The sequence below is a fragment of the Hakea prostrata genome, chromosome 2 (assembly GCF_041222555.1).
Source record: "Hakea prostrata isolate BN-2017 chromosome 2, UWA_Hpros_2, whole genome shotgun sequence".
Classification (NCBI taxonomy): Eukaryota; Viridiplantae; Streptophyta; class Magnoliopsida; order Proteales; family Proteaceae; genus Hakea; species Hakea prostrata.
Window position 1 is genome coordinate 38427075 of NC_142601.1, and position 13960 is coordinate 38441034.

At 42.4% G+C, this 13960-nt stretch overlaps 1 protein-coding gene across 1 annotated transcript; it reads right to left on the minus strand.

Annotated features, from left to right (window-relative positions):
* Nucleotides 1-203: 203 nt before the first annotated feature.
* On the minus strand, nt 204-3288 carry LOC149024314 (protein DETOXIFICATION 20-like). Its single transcript, XM_089144612.1, has 8 exons — nt 2981-3288; nt 2331-2872; nt 1565-1651; nt 1425-1481; nt 1076-1314; nt 854-972; nt 653-739; nt 204-489 (listed from the first exon to the last, which is right to left on the minus strand). The coding sequence occupies exons 1-8, from the start codon at nt 3230-3232 to the stop codon at nt 403-405; spliced, it is 1470 nt and encodes a 489-aa protein (XP_089000738.1). The 5' UTR covers nt 3233-3288; the 3' UTR covers nt 204-402.
* Nucleotides 3289-13960: the final 10672 nt, after the last annotated feature.

The window sequence follows — 13960 nt, forward strand, 5'->3', positions numbered from 1 at the left end:
GAACTCTTTCGAGTACATGACCATGGTACCGGCCGGTGATGCATGCTATGTTTTACATGCAACCGATGGTGACAAGTAAAGATGGACACAGATAGATTCTTCATCAATAAAAACAAATACGTAAACTTGCAATCATACCTTATATACTATGATATGAGTATCCAACTAAAATCTTAATCATGGCTACCATTTTAAGATCGTACTTATTCCCAAAATATGTTCAAAAGATTTTTATTGCATCATAGCATTAAATCAAATGCATTAACTACTCTTGACCATAAAATGAATTGGATTCAAATTACCCAAACTGAGTTTGATGGGCACATATATCCAACATTCAGTACAAACAAAATAATCGACTACTTGGATCTTGAATTCTTCATGAAAATACAAATCATAATACTAATTGTCATCTGAAGCATTGGTATTGTCCGATTTATCTGGAGCTGGGATGGCTAATTTATTTACTCGTGCCTTTGCAATAGAGACCTGCATCAATGTAACAACGATATAAAATTGTGAGGGAAGCATAGTCTTCTATGTTGGAATCTGAACATGATGTCAGCTTTCAATAATCTATTAATGTATACCAAACACAACATTAGACAGAGAAAGACAAGGGGTTCTTTTCAAAACTTTATAAATAGCTTACCTGCATGTCCCAGTCTGTTCGGTAGGTGAAGTGAAGAAGCACCAAAGTCTGAACAAGGGTGCCTCCTATCATTCCTATCCATATTCCCTATGACACGAAACAATAAAATAAGGTAAGTATATCTAATAAGAATGCAAATTTTATATGAATCACCCTTAATTTGTAAATTTTGTATTTTAAGTAGTAATTATCTAAGATTACCTTGACACCGAGTTTGAAAACATAATAAAGTAAGACACCAATTGGAAGCCCTACAAAGTAATAACAAATGATGTTGATGTACACAACCTTGCTTTGCCACCCGGCACCAACAGCAACCCCTGTGATAAATACATATAAAAGATGTGAATTAGAATCTTAGATCACGAAGTGGAAGACAAAAAAAACTAAAGAAGGAAGAGAAAGAAAAATTAATTTTCTCACCAGAAAGAACCGGTTGGATGCTGTTCAATAGGAGTGACAAGGCCAAAGGGACGGAGAGATCCGCAAAAGCGTTGGCCACCTCTAAACTATTGGAGAAAATGTAGGAAATCTTGTTCTTATAAGCCAAAACCAAGCTCAGTAGCACAACCCCAATTACCAGAGAAGTTAAAACCACCACTACGATTGCAAACTTTGCTGCCTTGGCACTTCCCCTACCAAGCTCGTTTGAAACCCTAACACTGTTTTCACGAAGAAGAAGAAGAGTTCAATTAGGTCATCTCATGCTCATTTTATAGAACTCAGAGATCTGCAGAGCTGGTAGTAGCTCTATGTGACTGGAAATCCATACCTTGTTGCTGCTAAGAAACCGAAGGAAAGAACCATCGCCCAACCATTGATGTTAAGGCTGCAAAAGATATAATTAGTCCCATGGACATAAAACAAAAACTCAAACTTCTAAATAGTCGTATTCGTGGATTGTCTTCTTACCAGATAGAGAGAGCATCGATTGAAACCACAGCATCTTTACTGTTCCCAGTGATTAAAATTAAGATTGAGTTGTACCACATCTCCAAGCTGTTTTAGATCACTTATGTGGTTAGCTTTGTCTTAGAGAGAGACCCATCATATAAAAAATGGAAGTCATGAATCCTCACGTATTTGACAAAATATAGGAAATCTATTGTAAGGGATGGAACACCACATCTCTCAAATGTGGCCCCACTAGGGTCATTTGCTATGTGTGGTCACAGCTTAACTAGCCTGTCCACATCAAGTCCCCACCCATCTACCATCAATGACAGAACTTTTAATACTTTTGATCAGAACAGCCCTCGTGGTCACCCCAGAGTTCATTTCTCATAGGCATAAATAGGACAAGGGGATAATTAATTTCATTAATGAGAGAGAATATACTAGCATCCACTAGAAAACCACTTAGAGTTTGATGGTTTTGAAAACCCATCCCATGAAAATCAACTTCATACTAAATATCAAAAAGGAAAAATGCTAAGGTCTTCAAAATCTAGTTGGGCCACTAGCAAAGGTATGTGAAGTGTAACTACTGATCATGTATGACTTTGTAATAACATATGCTTTTCTACTCCCCTACTTGTCTATATATATAATAACTATCTTCACACATTTTTACCTCACGTTTAGGATGAAGACTCTAACTTTCGAAGATCTCTATTTTACTTTCCATTTATATATATATATAATATTTTTTGAACTAGTAGTGCATATATAGACTCACCAAAGCATGACACCTGAAGAGATAGAGAGTTTCAGCATTGGCCATAGATCAGAAAACGCATGCATGGAGAAGCCTTTCCATGTCAGAGGACAACCCCCACAGAAAACATACAGCAATAGACCAATTACAGGGATCACACTTGCTATATCCATGGCTAGCATCACACCTGCAACCCCCAATTTCATACTTTCCACGAAAAGCCAAACACCCGCCACTTGAATGATCAAAGTCACAACTCCGGACCATGTCACAACCATATTCTTACCATGTGTTTGAAGATACATCCGAAGTGTGTAACGGAAGACATGAGATATCATTATGGGTATATACCAAATAGCAATTATGTTTGCCATACTTGCTACCTTATCACTTTGCCCTAGCATCCTCAGAACTGGGGCACTAAATATAAAGAGAGGAAGAAGAAGAAAGCAGAAGAAGAACTCAATCAACCAAAACCTCTGCAAATATATACCCAACATGTGATACTGTTTTGCCCCATAAGCTTGTCCACATAGGGTTCCTAGCCCATTAGACATGCCTGTCTGTGTTGAATTAAAGGAAACAAAAACAGAAAGATGAAGGTTAGCTTCTGATAAAGATGGCGTTCCAGTATATTAGATAATGAAAACTAGAAAGGAGTTGAAAGATACCATTATTCCAATGGAGAACTTAACAAGGACATGATAGACAATGGAGAGACCAGCCAATTCAGTGTCTCCTATGTGGCCAATGGAAGCTTGAGCTATGATGAAGGTACCATACATGGTTAGGCGGGTTAAGATGGCAGGTCCTGCAACTACCCAGAGCTGCTTTGATTCTGTCCAGAACCTACTAAGCAAGTTATGTTGTTCTTCTTGCTTAGCTGAACCAGAAAGAAGCCTAACCTTAGTATCACTAGCCATCGCATAAACAGTTACTGCTAAAGATCGCCTATATCTTCTTGTTAGCCAGCAACTAGAAGCCCAATTTATAAAGTCCAGCTTCTCCAGTCTATTTCTGCACTCACCTTCCATGTAGTTTCCTCCTTTTAACTCATTGACAGCAACTGAAAATGACACAACACTAGTTCTTTGCTACATTTCTCATGGTTCCTTTCACTTGCCTTCCTTTTCTTGATGAGAGAGAGAGAGACAGTGAGTGAGAGAGAGATTCTTTTAGGTGAAAGTGTGAAACTAATCGAATTCATATATGACAACTCCTTGCAAGACCAGTTATTATTCGGTTCAGTTAGTAAATATCGAAGTAACTTACTTCATTGATTTTGTTTTCTAATTATATGTTAGTTGCTGAACTAATCAGTTTCCATAACCCTCATCGAGGAAACAGAAAACATGTCAATGAATAGTAACAAAAAAATCTTAGTTCATCCGTATTCATTTCTGTTGTACCATTTTGCACGAACTCGTACTGCCCGTTCCAAAACCGGTAGTCGGACCGGTTAACACTGGTTAAGCTAGACCAGACAAGTTAGACCTGGAGGGTTCGACCCCAGGAAGTATCAAATAGCAGCCATTGAGGCTGGGGGACTCAACCCCAGACCACCAAGTTCGGCTTGCTCTCACGTTTGTCATCTGTGAACAGGATTTGAACCGGCCTTCGTGATCTTTTCGTAGTTCACTCAATGGTTTAGATTTGGAGGTAATAATATCCATTTAAAATGCAAGGTTGGTAGAGTGGTAAGATCTATACTTCTCAGTGGAGAGGGCATGGATTCTACCCTTGCGGACGATAAAATTCTCTTTGAAGATGTAATCGAGGTGTGCGCAAGCTGTCCGAGATGAACCTCAAATACTAAAAATAAAAAAATAAAAAAAATAAACAAAAATTTATTTCTAAAAAAATTACCATCCAATACGGTAAATCAATCCATCTCAATATGTAATTGAATACATATACGATGATACTGCATCCCAAGAGAGAGGTAGGTGGTGATAAGCACACTTTATTAATTTCAGAAGCTAAATTATTAAGTCATAATGGTCCCATCCTTTAGCTTAAATATCCAAATATATTCTAACAATCAACAGCAAAATGTTTGAAAACAGATGACTTAACTCCCATAGATCAAAGAAAAATGAAATATCTATCTCTCCCCAAATTAATAGCAAGTATGTATAATGGATTGGATTTCCTTAGAAGGAAAGTTTTCCTTAACATGTACTACCTACATGAATTCATGATGATGTATCAAGAATATCAAATATATGGAAATGGTAGATTTATTGTGATCTAAAAATATATATAATGCGTCCAAAATATGCTCAGCCCTTGGATCTCCACGTGATGTCCTGCAAAACGAAAGCGTCAGATGTGGCCCGACCGCTGGGGTCGGGAGTCCACCTCCGAAGGCTAAGTCAGTTGATGAACTTAATCACAAATGGCTCTGCTAGAAGCACAGAGCTAATGAATGAAGAAACGGGAAAGGTGATCTAAATAGCAGAACGCTGATAGTTTAGGTCTATCAGTATGTATTTGAACCTGAGTCTCAGATAGTATTCTTCTTGATCGATTGATCCGTCCCTCACCTTGTATGGTAGTGAGGTTTATATAGAGTGTACCTTCGAATCTCCTTCGTTGGATGCACTTGAGCCTTCTTCGGGTAGTTGTTGGATCTCATCAGTGAGATCCGTTGAGCGATAGACTTCTACTAGTTTGTGCTAGTAGAGGACTCCTGAGATAACCGTTAGGTTATGCGATAGTTATCCCTTTGATAATGATTATCCGCAGCCGTCAGTTTGAGTCTGCCATCATCAGGGTAATTACCCTAATCCATAAGTAAGATTAGGGCACGCTTGTAGCCGAATAAGCTTTCTTCTTCAGCAAGCCATCTTCCGGATCCGGCTCGCTCGGGAGCGATTCGGTTTTCTCCGTCTCGACCGGGGTCGAGGGTCGGACCAGGTATGAACCCGGTCTGATCATAAACTCTCCATATCACGAGCCCCCCAGACCAAGCGTTCGGTCGATCCCGAGGGCTTGGTTTTTAACTGGGTTCGTCGTCAGGTGATGATCTCTGCGTGCTTCATTAAATGTCATATCACATTTAATGCGGTGGTCACTTTTCCTCGAGCGTTGTGAGTGTAAGGCCACATATCTCGTTGCAGTTGATCTGTCGTGGCTCACGTCATCCAAGCGACGGTTTCCGAACGCCTATTTCGGATTCGTGAGTTCAAACTTTCAAAAACGTCTTTCAATCTTGATCGTTGATTTTGAATCAATCTCAATCGTTTAGATTCCCGAACACTCGTGCGAGAGTTTTAAAAGCTGTTCGTTGTCTTCGTAGGTTTCATTCTTCCTGTCTGGAATTTGAACCTTTGTTGTCTGCTTCGCTCCTTCCTGCTCTCAAGCTTCCGTCTCACGAGAATCGGTAAGTTTCTTGGTCTTTTCTTTTTGTAGTTTCTTGAAACGAGTAATGGCGGATGATAGGGCTTCTTTAGAACCCCATGTTGGTAATAGCAGTGATGCTTTTGCTTCTCCTGCTCCCGAACAGTCGGATAGTGATAACAAAACCCTAACCGTCCTCTGGCAGGAGTTCGCTGAAGTTTCTCAAAAAGGTTTTGAAAGGAAAGCCGAAACTTCTCCTATCCTTCTCGAGTCTGGATCTTCTAAGATTGTCGAGTCTTCTAGGCAGCCTCAAACCTCCGGGTCCAATGGTGGACCTGGCTCTGTTCCCTCCATTTACAATGGGGAAACTCTTCTTTCAGCTGTCCAAGATTTTGACCTTCCTTCCTCATATCAGGTTAGGGCTCCCCATCCTGATGAGAGGGTTGATTCATCCCTTTCGGGTGAATTTTCTCTGTATATAGATGCACTGGAAAGCGGGGTTCGCTTTCCCTTTTTAATCCTTTGTTCTCCGCAGTTTTGAATCACTGGAACATTTGTCCCGGAATGCTCCTCCCCAATAGCTGGCGTCTCATCGTCGGCTTCTTGGGTTTGTGTTTTGAGCTTGGCATTACGCCATCTCTTTCTCTTTTTGTACATTTTCATGTTCTTTCTATCTCCCATCCTCCCGGATGGGTCTTTCTTTCCAAACGCAATAAGGCTGAACTTGATTGGAGGGGCAGTATCCTTGTCAAAGGAACTTGTCCCTTCTAACCACAAAAGATGGCGCGAACGATACTTTTTCTGTCGAGCGCCTCCATCAGATCTTAACTTCCTGGTTTACTTCTTCGTCCGAGAGTAACCGGGGCCTTCCCTTATCCAGAGAAGACGAGGCGGCCATCAGGAAGATCAAATCCATTCCGTGGTATCAAGAGATACATGGATATGAAGTGGAGTATAACTCCATCCTTCAAGATCTTGGGGCTTGGCTCATTGTGAGCTTCTAACCATCATCCTTTGATTTGACTGAAGTGATATATTTTGAATTCCGATTCTTGTCCTTCTTCTTTGCGGTGCCTCCCAGAATGAACCACCGAAAGCTGCGGGTGAAGGCCGCTAGGGCCGTTGTGACAGCCGAGCAACGATCGCCCGGGGTCTTGACCGCAGATCAAGAGGCTTCTCTTCCCTCTCCCGACCCCTCTTATAGGGGTATCAGGAATATCAAGCCTGTAGCTGATGCTTCGGGTAAAGGGAAGAAACCAATGGTGGAGAGGGCTAATGTCTCTTCCTCCGCCCGAACCAAGAGGAGGCATGACACAATTGATGCTCCCTCAAATAAAAAATCCAAAGCTTCGACGGATGGTGAGGAGGTCTTCATCCCCCAAGTGGACCCCGAAGATGACCGACGGGGTTACTCGGGATCTCGAGAAAGCTGCGAGAATGGAGCTCCCTCGGTCTTGCTCCTTCTGATCGCCAGGAGTTTGAAGCCCTGGATGACACCTCCCTTGTTAGTCAATCTACAAGGTACCGGTCTTCTTGATTACTTATGTTTTCATAATTTCTTATGACTTCTTCTGATATCTTCCGTCTTCCCAGGAATGTTGTGTTGAGCTTTTATCAACACATGGAAGCATTGAGCCGGGTTGGTCGCACCAGCTCCTTGCTGCAAACTTGTGAAGATAAATTGGCCAAGGCCAATTCTGAAATAGACCAGCTAACTGCAGCTACCGTGGAGCTGCAGAAAAAGCATGAGGAAGAAGTGATCTCCCTCAAGGAAGCCCTCGAAGCTTCGAAAATTCGTGTCACTGCTGCCGAGCGCGAGGCCAGGAAGCATAAGGCAGCTGCCACGTTGTTTGGTGACAACCTTGTAATCAAAAGTAGGGAGCTCGAAGAACATCTGAAGTTGGCGATCCCTAGCAAGCCTGAGCATATAAAGCCAGAGCTTCGGAAGGAGTGCATTCGGAAATACTTGAACAGCGTACCTTTCTCCGAATTGCTAGGTCTCTACAACATTTAAGCTTATCGCATGGGGCAGAACGACGTTTGGGAGCAAATCCTTGGAACGATCCCTGACTTCGACACTGCTCCTTTTCGTGAGGTATGCCACCAAGAGGTCTTCGGGAAAGTTGGTATGGATCTCCCGGACTGGGCTCACGGAGAAGATGATCCTTTTCCAGCTGACCCTCAATATGAGGCATACCTGAATGACGAGCCGGCACTTCCAGAGGAGAAATCACAAGCCGAGTCTCAAGTTGTTGTTGTAGAGAATTCAGCCGATGCCACTCTTGAGGAAGGCTCTTCTCATGGTCCTGAGAAAAGTCCTCCCGACCAGGGTCCCTCGGGCAACAATGAAGAAAAGGCTTAGGGAGTTGTTCTTTTGTAAAGATTTACCCACAATTTAATGAATAGACATTTCTTTTTTCATGTTGGCCTCAAAATTTCCCCGTCTCCTGCCGAAATCTTGCCTTGAATATCAAAGTATTAATGATAAAACTTATCACTTAACTTTTCATTCCTCGCCGAATAATAATCTTGTAGAAATATTGTGAAGATGCGTTTCGGGAAGATGCATTAATCTTCCCCACTACTTCATTTATTGCAAAGTCCGCACGTTTCCCTTCTGCGAAGTTCAAACGTTTTCCTGCTTTTGTATACCATTCACTTGTTTCCAATGAATCGGAAATACATCCATTATTTTAATGGCGGTGCGACGATTGGAGGTATCTCTGCATCGGTGCTCGCTTCCACATGTTTCCATGTGGCATCCCTTCGACAGTTGATCTTGCTTTTTGCGGATTTCGAAGCATCATTTCGATCTGAGTCGTCGGTTGTCCTTAGCCTTCAACCGTCGTCTTATACCTTAGGCTATTTAAAGCCTTCGTGGGTACTCTCCATCTATCCTGACTTCTGCAAGTTAGATTTGCTAAAGTGCCAAAGCAACCTTTCGTCCTTCGGCTCGCTTCCGTATTCCTCATACTCCAACAACAGCTCTATCCACTTCTGAACAAGTGAGTTTTTTGATTACTCATCTCTTTCCCCACTTCCCCCCTGAGTAAACTGCATAGTAGTTATACTTGGGGTTTATTTTGTTGGTTTGTCAAAAGCTGTAGAAAAATAGGGTTTCCCCCGTTGTTCTTTGTCGTTTATTTCACGTGACCGATACGGCTGGTTTTTTTGTTGTTTTGCATAGTGGCTCCCAAGATCAACCCGAACTTTATCAGAGCTAAATCTTGCAAGAAAAGCGTTCCGTCGGTGGTGGTTGGGGCCAGTGCGGTGGTTTCAGCTAGTGAATCCTCCAAGCGTAAGGCGACTGCTGACGGTGAATCTTCAAGTCAGATTCCCGCAGTTTCTATTGATGTCGTCCCTGCGCCTCCTTTGCCCGAAGTGATCGCTCGTCTTTCCCAGGAAGATCTTGATCACTCCGTTGCCGATGGTGCTGCCGGCGCTCTTGCTGGTGAGCCTGTTGGTGCACCCCCGAAGGAGACTCTTCGGGCATCTGAGGCAACTATGTTGGCGTCTGATGAAGGTGTGGTCCCAGCAGGTGCTGCTCCTATTTCTAACTCTAGTGCTTGTTTGGCATCCTCCTCCTCTCCTTTTGAGTTGGAGGATTTTGCCACTAGGAAGCGCCGTTAGGTGACAAGTGATGAAGCTCATCCTTCTCTTGGTGTAGTTCATCCTTCTCATCCTTCGCCTGAATTAGTGTCAAACGAGTTTGACGGAGCGTTGGAATGGTGTACTGCTGCTCGAATGACTTTTGAGAGCGCAGTTCTTTCCAAACTTCCAGATGAAGTCTTTACGAAGTCACTGGTGATGTAAGTATTTCTTCATTATCCTCTGATTTTGAAAAATTACTTTTCTGCTCATCGCTAACTCGGAAGTTGTTTGCAGGAGTCTTGCTGGTAACTTCCACAACCAAGTGGAAGCAGTTACTAGACTCAGTAGGTTGAGCAATGAAGTTTCTAGACTTCGGGAAATCTCTGAAGCTAAAGATGTTGAGATTGCTCGCCTTCGGAATCTAGCTTGGGAGGTCGCAGGAGAAAAAAATTCAATGATTGGTCATCTTCGGACGGACTTGGATGATGCCAGGGAGAAGATCCGGCGACTGGAGCGAACAGTTGGAAAGTCAGGAGCCAAAGGATCTGAAACGTTACCCGAAAGGCAAGCTGTCGTTCCTTTGCCCGAATCCCTTCCAACTGATGTTCGCAGAGCCTGTGTCTTCAAGTATTTACACAGTAAGCCCTTTGTTGATATGCTGAATGCTTATAACTTGCAGGCGTACTGGGATGGTGAGAACGAAGTATGGGAATCAATATTAAGGAAAGATCCTCATTTTGATACGACTCCCTTCAGTGTTGTTTGCCATCCTAAAGTATTTACCAACCTGGGTATTCCTCCTCCCGACTGGACCAAGGATAAGATTGATCCTCCACCTTCCGATCCAGATATTATGCAATATCTGAAAGATTCTCCTATTTATTCTCCGCTGGAAGAAGTCAATTATGACGAGCTTGTACTGAATGCGAGTTTGGTCGAAGACCATTCTTCTCCTGGACAAGCTGGACAAAGAGTATGAAATTGCGGAGGATTTTACGCATACCGAAATATTTTTGTAATCCTCATTTCTTCTCTTCTTTTCCTTGTATAAAACCCCACCAATGGTTGACTCATATGTTTGTTCTAGCAAAGTCGCGTCGATCTTGTATAACTTGTTAACAGTCACCTGTAATGACTTTCTTCTTTGATCGGAGATTGTATCCAGCTCCTTGTAATTGTCTTGATACTGACCTCTTTGGATCTTTTGAAGAAATAAGAAATTACTTTATCTTGAACTTTGCTAGCCACTTGAATCGCCGTTGTATTAGGTCTTAGTTGTCTGAAACAATCCTTTACTTAAGGACCCTTTACAAGGAGTCCGGGCGATCGAAATACAATAAGTCCGAGAAGGAACTCACTCGGGTTTTAAACCGATGCCTTTACTTAAGGATTTCCGGAGAAATACAATAAGTCTGAGAAGGAACTCACTCGGGTTTTAAACCGATGCCTTTACTTAAGGATTTCCGGAGAAATACAATAAGTCTGAGAAGGAACTCACTCAGGTTTTAAACTGATGCCTTTACTTAAGGATAATTCAAATATTCAATAAGTCTCGAAGGAAGTCACTCGGGTTTCAAACCGACGCCTTGCAAAAGGAACTCACTCGGATTTTCATCCGATGCCCCGACTTAAGAAAGTTCGAAAAATTTCCATAAGTGTTGAAGTGTTGAAGGACCCATACGAATTTTCATCCGATGCCTTATAGTTGGATCTTGTTCTTGAATGTGGTGTATGATGCCCCCCAATCAAAAGATAGTTTGTTGAAAGCCAAAAATTGCATTGATTGAGTTGAAAATGATTACATCGCGAACAAAATTGAAATCATCCTCAAGGATAAAACTTTTTGAGATGCCTAGCATTCCACGAACGATCCAACTCTTTCTGGGAATCGATGTTCTTCAGCTCGTAAGCTCCTGAACCGACCGGTTTCACAACCATATAAGGTCCTTCCCAGGAAGGGTCCAACTTTCTTTGGTGACGCGGGTCGGAAGCTAGGGTGTTTCTCAACACCAGATCTCCGGCTAAGTACCGACGATTCTTCACTCGAGTATTATAATGAGACGCTATCCTTCTTTGATAATGTTGAGTTCGTGCTATTGCCTTTGCCCGAACTTCGTCCAACAAATCAAGACTATCAAGCATTCCTTGTTCATTTGCTTTTTCCTCGAACTCACGATCTTGTAATGTCCCCGCCATTATCTCCACAGGTGCCAATGCTTTGGATCCATATGCCAACCTGAATGGAGTTTCTCCTGTGGGTGTTCGAACCATAGTTCTATAAGCCCACAGTACATTATGTAGTTCTTCGACCCAAGAAGCTTTGTCAGCTTCGAGTCTTCTCTTTATTCCTTCCAGTAGCGTTCGGTTAGTAACCTCTACCTGGCCATTGCTTTGGGGGTATGCCACTAAGGACATACGATGCTCGATCATATATGTTCCACAGAATTGCTCAAATTGTGGACAGTCGAACTGAGTACCATGGTCAGTGACAATAATCTTTGGTATCCCAAAGCGATATATGATTGATTCAAGCACAAATTTCTCCACTTTTTTCTCAGTAATTGTCGCTTCTACCCATTTTGTGAAGTAATCAATTGCTACTATCGGATATTCCCGTCCCGTTGATGCCTTGGTGAATTTGCCCATGATATCAATTCCCCACATTGCAAAGGGAATGGGATTTAGAATTGAAGTCATAGTTTCCGCCGGGTGCTTCGATCTTGTAGCATGAATTTGACAGTTACTACATCGACGAACGTAGTCCATAGCAGCCTCTTGGATCTTAGGCCAATATAACCCAAGTCTTAGAATTTTGTGGGCCAGGGCTCTGCCACCCATGTGAGCTCCACAAATTCCTTCATGAACTTCAGCCAAAGCTGATTTTGCTCCTTCAGGGCCTATACATCTCATAAGGGGTCCAGCATAAGATCTTTTGTATAGTCTCCCATTCTGAATGACAAATCTAGCTGATCGAATCTTGATCAACCTTGCCTCCACTGGATCTTCGGGTAATTTGTCATCCCTCGGATATTCGATTATTGGATCCATCCAAAGAACGTTCGCTTCAATATAAGAAATTTCTTTCTCATGATAACTTGGAAAAGTTATCTCTTCAATGTAGATTGAAGGATCTAGATTTTTTTCCTTGGCGTTGGCTAGTCGGGATAGCTCATCTGCCACTGAATTTTCATTCCTCGAAATCTGAGATATCTTCAAATTCCAAAATTGGTTTTGAAATGCCTGCACTATCTCCCGATATTTTTGCAAGCGTGGTTCTTTAATGCCATACTCCCCCTGGACTTGGTTGACTATAAGTCGAGAGTCACTATAAATAGTAACATCTACAATAGCTAATGCTTTTGACAACCGAAGTCCTGCTATCAGGGCCTCATATTCCGCTTCGTTATTACTTGCATCAAATGCGAATCTCAAAGCATATCGAATAATAAATCCTGCTGGACTTTTTAATAGAATTCCAGCGCCTGCTCCATCTTTATTACTCGAACCATCCACATATACCTCCCAAGTAGTTGGTATAATGGGATCCTCAATGGTGGGCTCTATTGGTGCAGTAGTTTCTACTACAAAGTCGGCTAATGCCTGAGCCTTGATTGCAGTTCTGGGCTTAAAGCTCACTTGGAACTCGCTGAGCTCAACCGACCAGGATACCATCCTTCCAGACAAATCAGATTTGTTAAGAACTTTACTAAGAGGAAAAGTTGTAAATACCTCAATTGGATGAGCCCGAAAATATGGCCTTAGCTTCCCGGCGGCCATCATGAGAGCCGAGCACGCTTCTCAATCTGCGAATATCTCGTCTCCGCATCTAGCAACACGTGGCTTACATAGTAAATCAGCCACTGTTTCTTATCTTTCTCCCGAACAAGTACTGCACTAACCGCCGAAAGGGATGTCGCTAGATATAGCTGTAATATTTCCCCTTCTCTCGGCCCCGGACAGGATCGGTGGTTGTCCAAGTGCTTCTTTTAATTCCTCAAAAGCTTTCTGGCACTCTTCAGTCCACTTTGCCTCCTTACTGCCCTTCAGGTCTTTAAGTGCCTTGAAGAAAGGCAAATATTTTTCTCCAGACTTGGAGATAAATCGATTTAAAGCAAGCAACTCTCCCTGTCAAACATTGTACATCCCGAACGGTTTTGGGAGCCTCCATATCAATCGAGCTTGTATTTTGGCAGGATTAGCCTCGATTCCCCTCTGTGATACCATGAAACCCAAAAATTTGCCTGAGGAGACTCCAAAGGCACATTTTTCTGGGTTTAACTTCATTTGATGCTTCCTCAATACTGAAAAAACCTCAGTCAAATCTGCAATATGATTTGCTTTTGTAAAGCTTTTCACTAGCATGTCGTCAACATACGCTTCAACATTCTTTCCTATCAGCTCTTTGAAAATCTTGTTGACGGCCCTCTGATATGTTGCTCTTGCATTCTTCAGGCCAAAAGGCATGACCTTGTAATAATAGCTCTCATGATCAGTCATGAAAGCCGTATACTTCTCATCCTCCTTATTCATAAGGATCTGATTATACCCTGAGTAGGCATCCATGAAACTTAAAGTTTCATATCCTGCAGTCGCATCTATCAAGAGGTCAATCCGAGGCAACGGGTAGCAATCTTTTGGGCAAGCTTTGTTTAGATCTGTGTAGTCTGTACACATCCTCCACTTCCCATTCGCCTTTTTCACCATCACCACGTTGGCCA

Coding starts and splice junctions, on each gene's coding strand:
- LOC149024314 (XM_089144612.1), bottom strand. CDS start 3,232: ATGGCTAGTGATACTAAGGTTAGGCTTCTTTCTGGTTCAGCTAAGCAA. Junction 2,873..2,980: donor AGTTCTCCATTGGAATAATG/GTATCTTTCAAC, acceptor AATTCAACACAG/ACAGGCATGTCTAATGGGCT. Junction 740..853: donor TTTTCAAACTCGGTGTCAAG/GTAATCTTAGAT, acceptor TTCGTGTCATAG/GGAATATGGATAGGAATGAT.